The 17,705-nt window shown below is 45.5% G+C and overlaps 1 protein-coding gene across 7 annotated transcripts in view; it reads right to left on the bottom strand.

Moving 5' to 3' along the window:
- The window catches only part of RANBP10 (RAN binding protein 10), a 90,269-nt gene extending 72,718 nt beyond the window's left edge, over positions 1-17,551 (bottom strand). For 4 of the 7 annotated variants that reach the window (XM_074583421.1, XM_074583422.1, XM_074583423.1 and 1 more), the window contains exons 1-2: positions 17,165-17,396; positions 16,091-16,202 (exon numbers count right to left, since the gene is read on the bottom strand). In XM_074583421.1, the coding sequence (XP_074439522.1) occupies positions 16,091-16,202; positions 17,165-17,369 (317 nt within the window). In that variant the 5' untranslated portion in view covers positions 17,370-17,396. Of the gene's footprint in view, positions 1-2,404; positions 2,666-4,265; positions 4,408-16,090; positions 16,203-17,164 lie in introns of those variants that run through there. The other 3 variants (XM_074583424.1, XM_074583418.1, XM_074583425.1) reach the window with 3 other exon arrangements.
- Positions 17,552-17,705: the final 154 nt, after the last annotated feature.

The following is a 17,705-nucleotide window of genomic DNA, read 5'->3' as shown; positions in this document are numbered from 1 at the left end:
TACAACTGGAGAGAGTGCAGCAGCATCCACCAAAACAGTCAGGGGGCTCAAGCCACGCGATGGATGGGGAGAGGCTGAGGGCAATGCCCTTCTGTGGTCTTAAGAACAACAGGCGAAGGGGTGATCAAAGTTGTAATAAAGAAAACTTCAATTAGATATTACTGAAAAGATTTTAACCACAAGTGTGATCGAATACTGGAAGAAGGGCCGAGAAAAGTTACCAAATCTCCACCCTTAGAGACAGTCAAAAACTTGACTGCACATCGTCCTGAAGAACCTGATCTAACTTCTGGAGCTTGCCCAGCTTTGAGCAGGGAGCTGAACTGGATGAACTACAGAGACCCTTTCCAACCTAAATTATTCAACATCATCTTGACTCAGGACAGTTTTGCTGACAGGCAGCACGCTCTTGGCTAGAAACGCACGAAGCAGGATATCTACTAAGTCGAGAAGAGACAGAACTTCCTGAGGCACACAAATATGCCGCAAGCTAAGTCCTGACTGATCATACCAGCTGAGTCCAGCTTTCTTCCCAGTCATCAAGGAGAATGGATTGCCCAGGAAAGACTGGTTCCTGATCTGCAGAACAACCCTGAACTCACAAACAAAACATGCCATGACAGCTGCTGCCTGGCACCTCCCCACGAGCCCTTTAGCTCTTCGGCTGAAGGGTTCCTGAACCTAGTGCCCACTCGAAGAAAAGCAACAAGGAAGGTTCTGCTCTGATGTAGAGATGTCAAGGATGGAAGACGCTTTAAGAGAAAGCACTACTTGATTTAATTCCTTTGGATCCCTTAAAAAAAAAAAAAAAACAAAACAAAACACAGGCACACGTATCTCTTCTCTCCTCTGAAATCAAGACTTTTTAAACATCACACTCCACAGTTAATGGCTCAGCTATTTCATTCTTTAGACCTCTTGAATGAAACCCAGATAACCCCTAATGATTTGTTCCTGTGTTTTATGGATAAATAACACTGTTGTTGTATTAACCCTTCAACAGGAATCAGATAATCGTTTAAAAACAGAGATTTGCATGTGTTTTATTGACAAATGCCGCTGCTATTGTACAAACTCTTCAGCCTGAGCCAGATAACCCTTCAACAGCAAACACTGGCATTTGGGAGCTTCTAAACACTCCTGCTTTTTCAGAGCCCTTCATAAAAAGTTCTCCTGAATCATCTCTTGGTTTTACAGACTCTCCAGCTTGCTTCCTTCCCTGATGTTTTGGGAGGGCAAAATACTCCTTTAATGTTTCAGACCTTGAGCCAGATGTCCCTCAAGTCATTTGGCCAACATTATTGGTTTTTTTAAAGTTTGCTCTTTCCATTTTTCTCATCTAATAGAATTCCAGCTTTCGGATGGTGTATCACTATCCTCTCTCACCCTCATATGTAATTATGACAACTGTCAGGTCATTTTGAGTATCTCCAAGTCCTCCAATACGATGTCTCCTTAAACAGTCTCCATGCCATCTGAAAGCATTTTACCTCTCCGATTGCATCTTTTTATTAACTCTTCTTAAACGAGCTTCTTCAATTTATACAGGTTTGTTTTCTGGCTTTTTTGTGGTTGGGTGGTGGGGTTTTTTTGATGAACACTGAAATGGTAGGGTTTGGGGGTCTTTTTATGGTGCTTCTCAAAGAACACTAAATGTTAGTACTTACGGTCAGTGCTGCAGAGCAACGTATAAACAAACATCTTCTGCACTGCTCAGAGCATGAGTCAGAAGTTACATCCTTTCTCGTGAGTTCCCCAACTAGCCTCTCCGAAGCAGTCATTTATGGCATCTAAAAATTTAGTCTCACAGAGTCATGCGACATACACACTTCTAGAAAGAATAAACTGCATTTTAAGGCTCTGTTTACAGCCTTCCGGGCACAATCCGGAAGACTTCTCCCTGTATCTGCAGGGAGCGCTCTAGCTCTTCCTTGCCACCTCCTTAGCGCACGGGCAGGTAAGACAGCGTGCTTGTTAGCATTTCAATTTTCTTATTCTTACTGAGTCTGGAACCCTCTGCTACTGATTTTACTTTTTTCATGCGCGAGCAGTCAGGGACCATAGTCCACAGCTAGAACTACATTCCAGGTCTGTATTGCTTCAGAGAGCAGTGAGAAGTGCCACCTCTGCCAACTGTCCAAGCCTCAGGGGCGCTGTGATTCAAGGTCCCAAATCGTTTGCACACACAATAACAGCACCATCTAAGCCTGGTGCAATAATACCAGGGTGCTTGGTCCTGACGCTGGTGGGCTGGAAACACTTAACAAAAAACTGTCGAGGAGCAGACCACCCCATTACTCTGGCAGAACACTCCCCACCACCTTCACCAGCTCTCATTAGCAAGCCCGAGACCTCCTGGATTTGCTGGAAGCTGCCACATTTTGTTCCAGTGAGCATGACATACCTCTCGGCAGAGGCAATATTTCTGTTCTATCTATGTTCTGATCTCTTTGGCTGAGCTGAAGGTGAAACGTGGTGAAACCATGGCCACTTTGTCTCCTCGATGCAGCTCCTTCAGGTGGCGGTGTGGGCTTCCCGAGTTCCAGTATCACACAGCACAGCTCCGCTGGCGCAGGGCCATCGGCCACCTCCGTCCCTCTCCACTGCCCGAGGCTGCCTGCCTGCTCCTCTGGCTCTACTTCTGCTGCTGTTGACATTAGCACACCTGGAATTTAACAGAGACACCTGGAATCTAAGAGGACACCGCTGCTGCACACGTCCTTGGCACACAGCGTCATCAGAATCATGGCTGCAGCATCTTGATGGCTTCCCCTTTTGTCCCCATCCCTTGTTGGGTCATTGCACTGCACTGTCACCGTAAGGGTGGCAATACCCAGCAAACTGTTGGAAATTACAAGAAATAACGCAATTGTTGAACTTGGATAAAACAGGTCGTCTCCAGCTTATCCTGCTTAACTTTATTATTTTCTATGCAGATTCATCCTCCCTTTTTTGTGTTCTGCAGCAAACCCCACGCACATAACCTAGGGCAAAAACGCATACAATAGTATCTTTCCATTTTCAGACAACACAGCTTTAAATCTGGGCTAGAAGTCTGTATTTTTTAGGAAAAGCAAGTACTACAAATCCAGAAATTCTAAATTTAAGATTACACTTTTATCTAGATACACGACACCTTGGAAGTGTGTCACTGAAAAAAAAATAAAAAAAAAAAATGAACATGACCACAAGCCTTCCTGTTCACAAAATTTTGCTCTTCAACTTACACTCCCATTTAAAGCTTGAGACACACTTTAAAAATAAGACCATAATGACTGTAGAACTGTACACAGCATTTGCAGACAACCTAAAATAAAGGAAGACTCTCTCGCCATTCTGGATTTCAGCTCCACAGCCTACAGCTTATATCCGCAAGTTCTAATTGTCACATACTTGATTGCTGGTTCTTGTTTTAGAAGATGCTAGCTACTTTGCTTTTCCCATCTACTATAGATTAACATATCAGAAGTGACGGATAAAATGAGCTTTGAGACCTACAGAGCCTCAGATTAAAAAAATGGCTCTATTCTCTTGAAAATTTAGAGGGGGGGGGGGGAAATTCATCTTCAACTCCACCACCACCAAAAGCATCAGCTGCTTTCTGAACTGCTTGGTGCAGAACAGCTTCTCGCTTCCTCGACTCCAAATGCTCCAAACCGGTTTTGTGTATACAACACATTCAATACTAGTTAAACAGTATTTGTGGGCATCATCAAGCACAACCTACTGCTTGGTTTGGTTTTGTTTGTGTTTTTTTGTTTGTTTTTTTTTTAAAGAATAAATTATAACATTCAATATCATTCAACATAAATCCCTACGGAGTCTGCCCGCCTGCAACATCACTGCTTTCGGAGGTTTCGGGTGTGGTCAGACTCCGTATGGGGTATCCATTAACTGGAGCCCCTTTTTGAGGGATTCAAAGAGCCTCTTAGAAGAGGATGCACAGAAATGTCAGTTTCAAACAGGGGAAACAAAAAAAAAAAAAAAAAAAGAAAATCTATCTTGTTTTAGGGTTCTGGGTAATGATTCATTTAAAGCCATTGGCCATCGTATGTAAGATATGTACCTGAACTAAAGCCAGGCAAAAGTGACCTCCTAAAACCATCTTCTCAGCAGTGAACACTGAGTACTTGGAACTGCCCCCCACACCCGATCAGAAGCTTCAAAAATGCTGCATCAGTAGATCAATTCCAAATACAGCAGACAGACAAAAATAAACGCAGACACATGCTAGTGATTCAATCACAAGTCTTGTTTCCACTCACCAGCAGCCTCAGCAGTTACCATAGCACCAAATTTTTCCAGACTTCTGCTGCACCTCAGCCCTGCCCAGTCAATACTGGTTGCTTTTTAAAATGTGAATAGAGTGAAACAGCCGCGCTTACCACCAGCCACAACATCAGCTCTTTTATCCAAGCACCGGCTCTCCTTGGCCACGGCAGATGAAGGAGGGACCGCGGTAGCAAACCCCCACGCCAAAAGATGCCGGCTCCACACACGCCTCTGCACGGCACACCACCAGCTGGACTGCCAACATTTTTCCCCCTCTACATCTAACAGCACTGTGACCACGGTAAGATTAAGTTCAAACAGACAAAGCTTTTTTGGTACCTTCCCCCAGTTCCCAAGTACTTCGGCAGTAAAACATCTGCATTTATGCTACTCCAGCACAGCAACGTTTGAACAGGAGCAGCATTCACTTTTGGCTCCCAAGAGAACTTGTGTGGCGGATTGTGCAGTGCAGATATTTTAAAATGTCAAAATTTAAATTTGTATATTTTAAATTAAAAAAAAAAAAAGGATGTATTATTTTTTGCTTCTGCCAAGAAAAGACTTCCCCTGGAAAAGAGATGAAAAGAGCCAAAATGATGACTGTACTTCTAAATTAAAATTTAACTCTTAAAGATACCAAAGATCTCAGATGCACTGACTCAGCCAGGAAGGATTATATATTGTCACTGGGCAGAAATTACCCAAAAAAGCTACGCGAAAAGTTATTTCACAGGAGTGACAGTATTTGACTAACCCAAATTCAAGAAAAGGGATCTCTTAAAGAGGCTGTTTTAAGTGTTATATGGTCATACGAGCAGAGGAGTGCACTGATGGCCGCGTCTGGTTTGTCCCCAGAAGGGGAATCCACCCATGTTACAAGCAAGCCTTCAAGTCAAAAGATGTTTCTTCAGAACAAACACGATACCCAGAGAGCCTGCCAAAAAGTCAACATAAGAAGAGTTTTTTTGGCTAGTCTAAAGCTACTTTGTGCAAGCAACCCGCAAAAATCCTCATGAACCCAGCAGAAAAACTTAAGAACAGGCTTGCCCTTTGACAGCAAGTAGCTAATGCTGAAAGTGCAGCACTTGCATCTATCTGGCTTTTCAAGTGCAGGAATGAAGAACTCCACGGGTAGAACCGAGGAGAACACAGCAACAGAACTCGTATATATCCGTACTTGATATTCTTCACTTCTAAGAACGCCAGGAGCAAAGAACATCTCCCTTTGAATGCCTGGAAAGCAGCCAGCACTTGGGAGGCATTGCTGTACACAAAATAAATAAAGGTGGGGCAGAAGGAGGGAGAAAGCAATTAGTCCACGGACATAACTGGACCAGGGCAGCACACTTTAAACAAAGGCGGCATTTCTTTACCCAAAAAGCTGCAAGACTTTCTCCAAGAAAACTGAAAAATCAAAATGCTAGTTCTGACAGTTACCGGAGCAGATTTATCAAGGCTCTCCCACGAAAAGAAAGCTAGTACCATTTCCCTTTATTTATTTCTTAACCCATTGAAAGGTACCAAAGTCAGGATGGTGAAACAACCCATGCCGCTGCTCCTCCGAGTGCCTGTGAAGCTCGCCTAGAAGGCAGGCAAAATTCACTCCATCTGAAACCTGGGGTAAGGAGGTGAAAAACACGGGTTTAGCATTGGTTGGCTACCTAATGGTGACCAGCCTAGAAGTCTTTACTGTGTCGCTAACGCCCTGATGCAGCGGCCTCTCCTTAGAGCGCGCTTTACTAGGTACGCTGAGGTATACCGAGGCCCAAACTTAAAAAGAGTTAAAACCAGAGACATTAAATCATTTGTTTTGTAGGTCGTGACATCCAGTAAAGCAGCCGTGCCCTGCTCAGGTAGTGAACTAACAATATCACTGACACGCGGCAGAAATTCCTGGGATTGGCCTTTTATTACATGGCTCAGCCAAGACCAAGCAACCCAGCTGAAGCACGAGCCGAACAAGGGATGAGTGTGATTCAAAGGCTCGCTGCATCCTGCAATTGTTTCTAATAACCACCCCTGTCTGCGAGGAATCCTGTCCTCCCAGCTATCCTGCGCCCCACTCTTCCAACACGCACAGTTAAGTCTAAAATAACCAAGCTAAATTAGTAAGTTAGAGATTAACCCAACACCCATCGCACCGGCGGCATTTCAGAGGCGTTCGGAGTCTCTTGCGCGAAGCTCTGGACTGTCATTCCTGTTGTCTGAGGTGGGCCCTGACTTCGTGCCAGCTTTGAAGAGTGGCAAGAAATGATAACCCATATCAATTTACCACCTGAAACCACATTGTCGCAGTTACAGTGGGGGAAGGGGCGTGCTATTTTAAGGCAGGGGAAAAAACAAGTTACATCTGTTTAAAAAAAATTACCTCTAAAACACTGGATTCCGACTGCCTCTGACTCTTCAGTCTTAACAATAAATATTTTGGAACTAGTTCATAATGGAATATAATGAATCTCTAAAGTGGAAAAGTTTCTGGTTTTATTCACGGATATTGTGCTGTTCTGTAACAATGCTTCAGAAATAGCGCTGACGGGCTCCAGAAAGAATCCCAATTCCCCAAGCAGAGGTCAGTAAAGACAAATAATGCAAGGCTGAAAAGAAGTAGATAAAGGCAAGAAAATAAAATTCTTAAGTTCTCACTAAAAACAACTACAAGTACCCTGAGGCACGGAGGAAGCCACTGCTCGTCAGCCCTTAGGAAAGGCAGAGAAGCTCTAAAAGCCAGGGAGCATGGAAGAGAAGGTGAGCGAGCAGAACAAACTTAAGAGGTGGCAATCTGGTAACATAACACATCTTCTCAGTCTGTTTATGAGTAAATACTGTCAAAACCACACAGGAAGAATAAAAAACTGTTTTTGCCAGACCAAGGTATCAGATTCCCAGCTCCCTTCCAATTTTAGGGTCCCGTTCAACCGGTATCTGTCAGCTGCAGGAAGGGTCAGATCAGTCCCTTTTCTGTGAGACCTTCAGGAAAGGAAAAGACTGATGATGTAGATTAGCAATATATGTAGAAATACTGAAAGACAGAAAACACAGATGAGAGATGAAGAGTTGACTTGAGCACCGTTTAAGAAAGAAAAGGCATAATACAAGCCTCAGCAGGCTAAAATCACCGCTGGGATCTGGCCAAAGTAACCAACTCGTCCATCTGCCACCACAAGCACCATCACATCCAATGGGACCCCAAACCCTGCAACACGCTGTGGTCGGAAACAACGGCATCCGAAGCTGAGGTGTCCCACCAACTTCATTTATCCAACTTCAGATTTTTCACTCTTGACAGCTGACTTGTTCTCTAAGTCAGCTGCTATTCAACAAACTTCACATAAACCACGTCAGTGGCAAATGGCATGACAGTCTGGGAACAGCATAAAGCATTAGTGATATTCATTCTCTGATTATTTATTCTGGTTACACCCAACTGAATAAGTAGAATTTTTGTTCAGTTTCTCCCACTGATTAACAAACCTCACTTCCAAATGCACCGTTCAGAGTTGCTGAAAATTTTTATTCAATATATTAGGGCAGTTAAATAGGTTTCCATGACTGAACGGACTTATGATTGTTTGACTGCCAGTCTAAGCAACAGACCATTTTTTCTGCCATGAACAAAGCCTGGAAAACAGCAAAGATAGACACTAGAGGTACCGCCAATACCCAACAGAAAGGCATCCAAAGGAGGACAAGTCATATAAAGGCTACAAGTTTCACACCGAAGACTAATTTTGCGTTTCAGTCCCTCATAACAGTCAGCTTCAGAACAGCAGCTCAAGTTTCTGCTTTCTCCGCTAAAACACAGGGGGAACAATGTAAACGCAATACCCAAATCTGAAGAAAACACTCTGCTGCCAGGTAGCTCGTTCTCTTAAGAGGTATTCTCCCATCCTTGTGGCTAAATTTGCTCTGGTTTAGGCTTCAATCAGGGAATTGATAGTAACAATTCTTACACCGGGAGGATTTACCAGCTAACACAAGTTTTCATGAAATTTTGGAAAAAAAAATAACTGCAATATTTACAGAAGAACTGTTTTTTTTTTTAATGTGGAAAACACATTTCAGAAAAAGCAACACACAGAGTTTTGACAGATGTATTTACGAAATAACAATTCTTTCTCTTTAAAGCAATAAATAACAAATAGCCGGAGAGCTAGGGAGAGCACTGGGAACGCAACTGCACGCTGAATTCACAGATCTTCACACACTGACACCCCCACAACAAGGAACAAAGGCGAGACATGGAGAGCATCGATACAAAGAGCTTGTAAAATAGGAAGGAAGATTGTATCTCTAGGATTGAAACTGTAGCATGGAAACGGAGATCCAGCCTTATACCGCAGGTACAATGTAAACCCCGTTGCTAGAGAAGCAGTTAAGAAAAATCAACCTGGCAGCGCAGTTGATATAACACAGTTAATACAATCCAGGGCCAGTGGCAGACCTGAAGAAAAAGTCAAGCTTTACAGCAAATGATAAATTCTTTAGCAGTTCATCATCCCAGAGCTTCCTAAGTGAAGGTAAAAAGTTTCCCCTCTATAAAAGTTACGCAACTTGCACGTTAATTATTAAACGGAGAGCCTAGAACATGTAAACAATTAGTTCCCATTATTCTGTGATTTGATTTATCAACTGTAAATGCATTCTAAAGAACTGAAGCATATTCTAAAGATGCTCAGTTGATCTTGCTAGAGTTTACTTTTGCCATATTCCTACCTTTTCTAGAAGAGGCATTCGGAAACAGCAAGGGGAGGAGCAAGATGCGAGCAAAAATCGTTTCCTGAAACTTTTCTTCTTTACTGGGCAAAATCTTACAACTCTAACCGGACACACACACACAAAAAAAAAAAAATCAACAGAAAGAAAAAATATCACAGCAGTAAATCTAGAAGATACCTCAGACATACCTAAATGCACACATCACAGGCGATGAAGTCACACATCACCATCACTACCTCCATTTCGTTTCCTAATTTCACACATTATCTTAAAGAGAAATCGATATTCTGCCATTACAGTGGATGGGCCCACGATACCACTACAAAGCGCTGAATTTCGCTTACCACTTCATTGATTTTAAACAAAAAAAAAAAAGGCAGTTAAAAAAAAAAGTTATCAACTGCACATCAGATATTCCAATCCCACAACTTGCTTTACATCGAAAAAGCTGCCCTCGATATTACCCCCTTTTGCAAGAGTTTAGCAGAACGGCGACCAAAAATAACAACTCATATGAGACATCATCAACCGAGGTGAAACCTCCACAGAAAATGAGAGTGTCTCTACACTTGAGAGCACCAAAGCTCAGGCAGCCAGTAGCCGAGCAAGCAGGACTTGCTTGGGCAAGACTGTTTGCAAATGGGAACAAGGTGAGAACTGTTTACTGAATCTACTTGGGGGGATTTATTTATGTGTTGGTTTGTTTAAATGAACGTCTGCGGAACAGCATAAATTCAAGTAAGCAGACATACCTGCAAACAGAAGAACAACCCCCCTCTCTGTGCTGGTTTTGGATTCTTGGAAACCAGGACGGAACAAAACAAAAAGAGGGAGGAAATCAATTATTTACAGGCTTATCAAATACAAATAAGGGACCACACAGCACGTGCAGGCACTAGAAATCCTCAGTTGCCCCAGAATATTCCTCAGCCTTCCCTACAGCCACATCCAGACATGCATGACATTACACGGTGTCCACAGTATCGCCGGCCGATGGACGCACACAGACAAGCATGCCATGAGAGCCACCGACGTCAGAGCACCGCATGGACAGGCCTTCTGTCAGCATCTGGAAACCATTAGAGCACACGAGTGAAAGGCTTCTCAAAAAGCAATCACATTCCCCATACGCTGAGGAGAAATGGAAAGTTGGCAAGGAGAAATGTAAGCAAGGAAGAGGGACAGATTACTTGTTACTAATGTAAAGACTGCTAAACAACCAATACAGCTGACCTTTATTTTTCTTTTTCAGCCAGAGAGAAACTAAGCTATTTTTAAGTCCGGGATATGGTGCGCTTGTGTAAAACAGCTAAAGGAAGATTTCAAATAAACTATGGTATGGACTAAGCTAGATTAGCTCTTCGGCCGCTCTCCTCAAAGCACTCTTTCCTCCCTCTCTCAGAAACCTAAACTAGTACCGACTGACATCTCTGGACATCTCAAAGCAACTCTGAAACACTTCAAGCCGGGGATGGAAGGAGGACACCAACACACCCTGTTGCCCGTGTCTTCCCACCCTCCATTTTCCACCCTTCTGGGTCTCCCCTTTCCCACCTGATGCACAGAAAGCACTGTATCGAGGACCGATCCAGCAAAAAGACAGTTAACGTGATCCAGCTCATTACACAGTCACAAAGGAAAGGGTTTAAAAAATTAAAAAAAAAAAACAACCTAAATCATGGCAAGGAAAAAAGCTAGACTGGCTCTTTCAGCAGCCTTCCCGAGACGGCTCAAAGTCCTCGTGGAATCGTCTGGCTCCCCTGGCACAGAGGGCTGTGCCACTTGGCACCTCCTCTGCCCGCAGACCACACTTGCTCTGTTTGCACTGAACACGCAGAGCCACCGTGGGCAGACAGCAGCTCGGCCACCGCTGGAGAGGTCCGACTTGCTGCAGAACGCCAGCACGCCCAAGTATCCGGCAATAAGCCACTGTCCAAAAGCAAACAATTACCAGAAAAAGACAGCTGTCGACAGCAAACTGCCATTGCAAAGGCAATCCACGGGCTGCTGGACTGTCTTTCCCAGGAGCAGCTCAGAAATGGAGGCTGCCGGACAGATGACTTTTGCTAGAATCGGGAATCCATGCCATCAGGGTCAGCCTCCAGGATGTCCTGCCCAGTCACGCTCCATCACAACCCACTGCATGGCCCGGGCAGGTAAAACAGGTCAAGAAACCCAAATGGCGGTCAGGAACCAGCACTGCCACCCATGAGACAATTCACCTTGCCCCAGCCTAAAGAGGACAACAAAGATGAATTGTCCTCCTGAGTCACAAGAGCCTGTGAGTTGTGGGTTGAGCGCCCTACCCTGATGAGTCTGTTCCTGTTTACCAAGCAGAGATCATCTAATGGGGAAACAGAAGCTGTGAGATGTGCTGACAAATCAACAGCAAACAGAAACATGTATTTGAGAGAGTGGATAAAGAGTCCAGTGCTTCAAATATAGTCCAGGTTGAACTGTTATAAACACCACCGTGATAAAAGCACGAGTTATTTGTGGCAGCTCAGGAACATCACAGTCACTTACGTTTCTGCCAGTCTGTTCATGTGAGGAACGCTGGAAGCGAGCCATCCACAGAACCACAAAGAGGTTTGGACTGGAAGGGACCTTGGGACCTTCCTCCTTCATCCTTCTGCCCCAAGTATAAGTAACACTGAAAGTTCTAGCAGGCAGTCTGAGGCCTTGCCTGCGCAAATTTAAAGATGGAGATGCCACAGCCTCTCCGGGCATCCTTTTCCTCATGCTTAATCATTTTCACAAGGAAAATTCTTGTGTCCAGCTGGCATTTCCCTTGCCACAACTTGTGACCCATTGCCTCTTATCCTTTTGTTCCCAATGACCACACTCCAGAGACAGGCACACAATGGCTCAGGAATGAAGTACCCCAGCAAGTCTTGAAACAAAACTGTTCAACACCATTTCGAACGGAACTAAACGCGGGTTGCTGTAATCCTACCCTTCCCTCTCCCAGCTCAGCCCGTCCCTTTATTGACTCGCCTTTAACCCACGTCAGGGAGCAGAACCCTGAAAAGTAGTCCTCAAAAAAAAAAAAAAAAAAAGGCAGCAATTTCTGACAGTGACGTCAATAGATTAAATCATCATAATTACTTTGATGTGGCCAGCTTTCAGCCAGTTATCTCCTTGAACCAGCTCACCACAGGAGCGGGCCGCAGGTTGTCAGTGTGAGGGAAAGCACAGAAACATATGGCAAATGGAAGGGCAGAATCCCACAGTCTCGACTTCTATCAGCTTAAAGTCTCGTGGTACCACTCCCTGCGTGTTCAGCGCAGACAAGGAGGTGAGAAGAGGGCTGGAACTAGAGACTTTAAATTCTCCTCTACTCTCTGAGGATAAGAGCCACCTCCCCAAACAAAGAGTAGCACAAACAACAGATCAATCTACTGACAGATCTGATTTGTTACGTGTTACCAAGCCTCCTTGTCAAGACGGCTTTTCAATGGTAGCCTGGCAGCCTCCCCTCTCCCAGGAAAAAAAAAAAAAAAAAAAAACAACCACATAACACAAAACAACAGAAAAAAACAGTGAATAAACATGACCTCTTAGCAATAAAGACTAAAACCACCAGGATGAGAAATGACCACATTCAGCTAAAAGTAAGTCTCAATCATCTCTCTTTAACTCAAAGGATTGTGGTTGTATCTCAGTGCATGAGCAGTGGAAGATCCAAAGCTAAGAAAAGCTGATAAACTTAGAAGTTTAAGTGCACCAAATGGACCTTTTTGCATGCTGTACTTCCGTTTAAATATCTGCCAGTGAGCTAAGCTAGATTTTACCAATGCCGAGGCAGAAAAGGCTAGCAATGGTTAAGGGAGAGTTTTCATAAATCATTTCATTTGCTTCTTCAACAAAAGCACCTTAATGGAGCAAGTGCATTAAAGGGCAGGGGAGAAAGACAATGCAAAAGAGGAAGCTTTTCTGCCAGGTGCAGTGCCTTGGCAGTCTAAAGCAACATGTGTCTCTGTTGCTGCAGTCGCTCCCTCTTCCCTTGCACTGGCACTGGGGTTTGCAAAACCAAGCAGAGAAGTCACTTGCCTGAAAAATGGAGCAGGGGAGGTGAGGATGTGTGGTTTTACTGCTAGGATACAACGTGGTGGGAGGAAACAAAGGAGGGAACCACAGCACATTGGATTTAGATCACCTTGGCCCCCTGAAAGTAACAGAAGGTAGAAGTTACAAAAGGTGCTGTGGATGCCTCGGTTGTCTCTACAGCTCAGGTTCCTCTCCCACGGTGACAACGCCAATCCAGAACTGGCACAGGCTGATGCCAATTCAAGAACGCTCTTATCACATACGTATCATATATGGGCAGCTTCTCTTGTCATCTTGTCAGGCTGCAAAGAGTCATCATGCGAGCTTCAGGATTCTTACGTCTCCAGCAGTAGCCACTGGGAGCTTCTACCACACTTCTTACCTGCAACCTTAGTTGCTGTTGTTTATTAGCAACTGTCAGCACCTAGCCAGAGTGCAGAGCGCTAGACTAACAATTTATAAGCATTTATTAGATGATAGCTTTGAGTTACTGAGGGGGAAAAAAAAAGAAAAAAAAAAATCAATCATAACTCCTCAAAGCGCACTCCTTGAAATTCGTTCCACCGAAGTACTTTTTGAGTAAGTCTTGTTTTGAAACCCAGCTGCTCACGTTTTAAACCAAAACGTGAAAAGCTATCGCGAACTCCAGCAAGAGAGACACGGTGACAAACATCGCGCGCTCCTTACCTCCCTGCTCTGTACAGCATCTATAAAATAACAAGCTACGGAGTAGAGACTTTACACCTGAAGCATCCATTCTGGAAACGAGCTCAGAAAGATTCCTCTTGCTCTCCCCTTGCTAAAGTGCTTCCAGTTGAGCTTGTAGGGACACGCTTTGCCACTTATGCCACTTGAAAACTTCCTTTCATTCCCTCCAATCCCTTCTTTAGATTTCTGGACTATTATTCCTTTAAACTGAAGCCACCACACCATGGTGTAATAAACATTGTAATAAATACCCTTCCTAAGAAGAGATGTCTCTGCTGCACTTCACTACTACAACGTACCGAGCCTCCAATGGGCAGACTTCAAACCATTAAAACACACAAGAGTACCTTCTGAAGCGACAGACAGGCAGCAGCTACAATATAAACGCGCAATTACAAGCCCCCTGCACCACAGTGTGCAAGATAAAAACTGGAGCTCGCTCAACCAGCAAAAGAAAAACAAGGCACAGGAACGGCGGAGACGTCAGACGAGCTCTCAAAGGCTCACCATTGCCCTGACTTCGGATCATAGCTATCAACATCTCACGTTTGTGTTGCTATAGGGTTCCGTATCTTTGAAAGTATTCCTGGAAAGTAATTATAATTACAGACTACGGTAAAAACAACAATGGGCTATTAATACAGAAAACTGAGCTAGGGAAACAAGCAGCAAATTCCATTATCTCCCTGTAAGACTGATCTAGAATGCAGTAAGGATCAAGTGCTGTTCAGTGACCTTTTGTAATGTGATTTCTTTATCTTGAAGTTCACTGTAAATTATTTTAATTTTAGCAGTTACATAAACTAATCAAGTGCAGTGTTTCAAAGCAGACAAGCAGTTCATCACCGAGTCAATGAACTGAAAGAATAAAGATGGCCTCTTAACTGCATTTGTAAAGCATCCAGCCCAGCATCCACCTCTTTACAGATAACCTAATAATTATCACAGGCCTAAATTCAGCACAATTCACGATCTTCTGCAAGTCCCTTTACAAATAGGGCACTTCTCAATTCAACGATGACGGCAAAAAATTTCAATAGTAAGAAATTATGACTTTGATTTGGTTTCTAGTAGGAACGTTTGCTGCCCTTCAGTAAGACCCCTAAACTGGCCGGAGTTCAAATGTTAGTCTTGAAGGATTGGATTAATTACACTCAATAGCACCTCCTGTACGGCTTGCCCTTCTGGATAGTTATATCTGCAATAGTCATCCTTTAACAATGAAAAATGACAAACACATACACATAGAGTAGTCTGATATGGTTATAACGATTAAAAACTAAATCTCCACTAGCAGTAGAAACCCAGACCTTGTTAGAAGCGTCGCTTCATTGCCCTCCCACATTTCCCAACATCCTGAATATTGCTTTAAAGGAACTCCACATACATCCTGGTTTGGTTATATTTTGGATCAGAATGATGCCCAACACAGTAACCACAAGACAGGATGAGATACAAAACCCACAGCCAGTTCACTGAGGTGCCGCCTAGTAAAGTGTGGCTGCATCAAATGCTACCAGGAGGATCTGAAGCTTTTGCAGTTCTTCCACTCGTTCCCGTTCAGGGTAGTATAGATTGATAAGGCAAAGGCAGCCTCAACAACAGCCTACAGTACTAAATATTCCCACAAAAAGCATGACTTAGTTGGGAAAAACCTTCTCATATTTAGCATTCTGGTTCCAGCCCAGTCTCCCCAGCTTCCACAGCTGTTATCTGTCATGGTACCCTGTGGCGCAATCTATCCTGAGATAATGACCCAAGTCCAAATTCAGGTCCTAGACTAGAGATGACAGTAGCGCAGGTTCCAGCTTATATTTCACAATCACTGAATTTCCCTCTCCTTCAACATTTTTTCATTGGTCATGCACATGGGGTTTCTAAAAAACGGTTTAGAAGTTCTCCTTCCAGTGCTGAAGTACTGCTAAGACTACTCTTCTCCATGCAAACATCTCTCAACAGTCCAAAATTAAGTTCAAGGTTCCTCCCTTCTATTTCACTCTGCTTCCGAGGCATCATAATTCCAGAAATCTGAGTGACCAGGCCTAGCTAGCAAGAGGAAAAGCTATTTTAATTTGAATTGCACCACAGACCCAAAGTTTCCTAAATTTTTTTAACTGCCCATATCAAACAGCACGGAAAGCAGTTGTGTAAGTGCCTCTACTTCCAGCGCGTTCTACCACATTTACATCTATTGACCAAGAGAATATAACCTCCCCATGATGTACCTGCCTGCTACACCTGACAGCCATGGGACCTCTAAGCCTTCCAGAAAGGAGGTCAGAGTACAGCAGAACTGCTAAATACACATCACCAACCATCAGATTCGAATAAGGCACTTACTTACCCATCTCTACCTTTACTGACGATCTTCACTTCAAAGTAATAAATGCCACAGGCTGCAGGTATAGGGTGCGTAGCCCTGACTGAGGCAGCATCTTTGTGATTTTTACCATGACCTGGGAAAGAACAGAAATGTAAGTCCTGATGGGATTTGAACTCTCTCACGCTTTGATCTAAAACGCTGCTGTCTGAACATAGGGGGGGTCTGTTTCTACGTATATCCAACAATTTAAAGCACACTTTTCAGGGAACTAGAATATACAATCCTGCACTGCCACCACAAACAATCCCTACACTGCAAGCACTGTAGTTTTTCCGTTTGTTTTCACTGAGAAGTTACTGCGAAAGACTCACAGTACTACCTCTCCCCCTCCCCACATACATAGTTTGAAGACCAACATACACAAACAGAAGACAAAAATGATTACACAAGAGGGGAATGACATCAGTGTTTACTAACTAGGCAGGAAAAGGAATGATCAGTTCTCCGCTGGGTGGGAAGGGAGAACAGCCTCCAATAGCAAGCAAGAAAAACATCACTGTGATTCCCCAAGTCCTAGAAGTCTGCAAGCATCTATTTTGTGTAAACTGGAGGAGCCAAAGCCCCAGTTGGGCAGCGTGTCGATGCCATCCGACCCCTTGGCCGGGTTTTAAGCAGGATGACAGAGTAAATAGACGGTCTGGCTACACAGACGGGCCCGGGCCCGGGCTGGTGACACTGCAAAGCGTTGTACGAGGCAGCACCCACTGCCGGGGGAAGGGCCCTCGGCTCCAGACCCCCTTCGCTTCCCACGCCCAGGAAAACCCCTCGCAGTCCAGCCACGGCACCCACGACGAGCGCCGCCCCCCCCACACGCCGCGGCCGAAGTTGGGCGGGCCCCAATCCCCGCGCCGCTCCCCGGCCCAGCCGTCCCCTTCCCCCGGGGGCTGCCGGACCCGCCGCCGCCGCCTCAGCGGAGGCCCGGGCTGCCGACCCCGTCCGCCGCCCGGCTGGCCCCGCCGAGCGGCCAGACCAAGGGCCGCCCCGCTCCAGGCCGAGGCCGAAGCCGAACCCGGCGCCGCCGCCCCAGCCCGGCACCTTTGTAGTGGACGCGCAGGTTGCCCTGCGAGAGGCCGATGTAGTTGTACTTGTCCTTGGGGCTCCAGGACCGCGGCAGCGGCGTCTCTTCCTGGTTGACAGCGGGGTAGAGGCGGCGGAGGCGCTGGCTCAGCTCCTGCTCCTCGGGCGGGCACGGCAGCGCCGCGTCCCCCCCGTGCAGGCTCCCCGCGCCCGCCTCCGCCATCTTGGATTCGCTTTGTGTCACCGGGCGGGGAGCGAAGCCCGGCTCCGGCCGCCAGCCAATGGGATGCGAGCGTGGCCACAATGGGGCCGCGCTGCCCGACGGGAAGCGGAGTCCGCCCCGTGCCCGCCCGCCCGCTTCTAGCGCCGGCCGGGACTGCAAGTCCCGACAGGCCCCAAGACCCAAGCCCCGCCCCGCCCCTCGGCGCTCTGCACGCTGGGAAACGTGTCTCCCCCTCCACCGGCCCCTGGGGAGCGCCGCTGCGCGCGGGACTCCCCTTCCCAGCATGCTCTGCGGCACAGCGGCTCACAGTGTCCGCCCCACGCCTGCCAGCCTCCG

The sequence above is a fragment of the Larus michahellis genome, chromosome 4, assembly GCF_964199755.1.
Source record: "Larus michahellis chromosome 4, bLarMic1.1, whole genome shotgun sequence".
In the NCBI taxonomy this organism is placed as follows: Eukaryota; Metazoa; Chordata; class Aves; order Charadriiformes; family Laridae; genus Larus; species Larus michahellis.
This window is presented reverse-complemented; position numbering and strand designations above follow the sequence as displayed.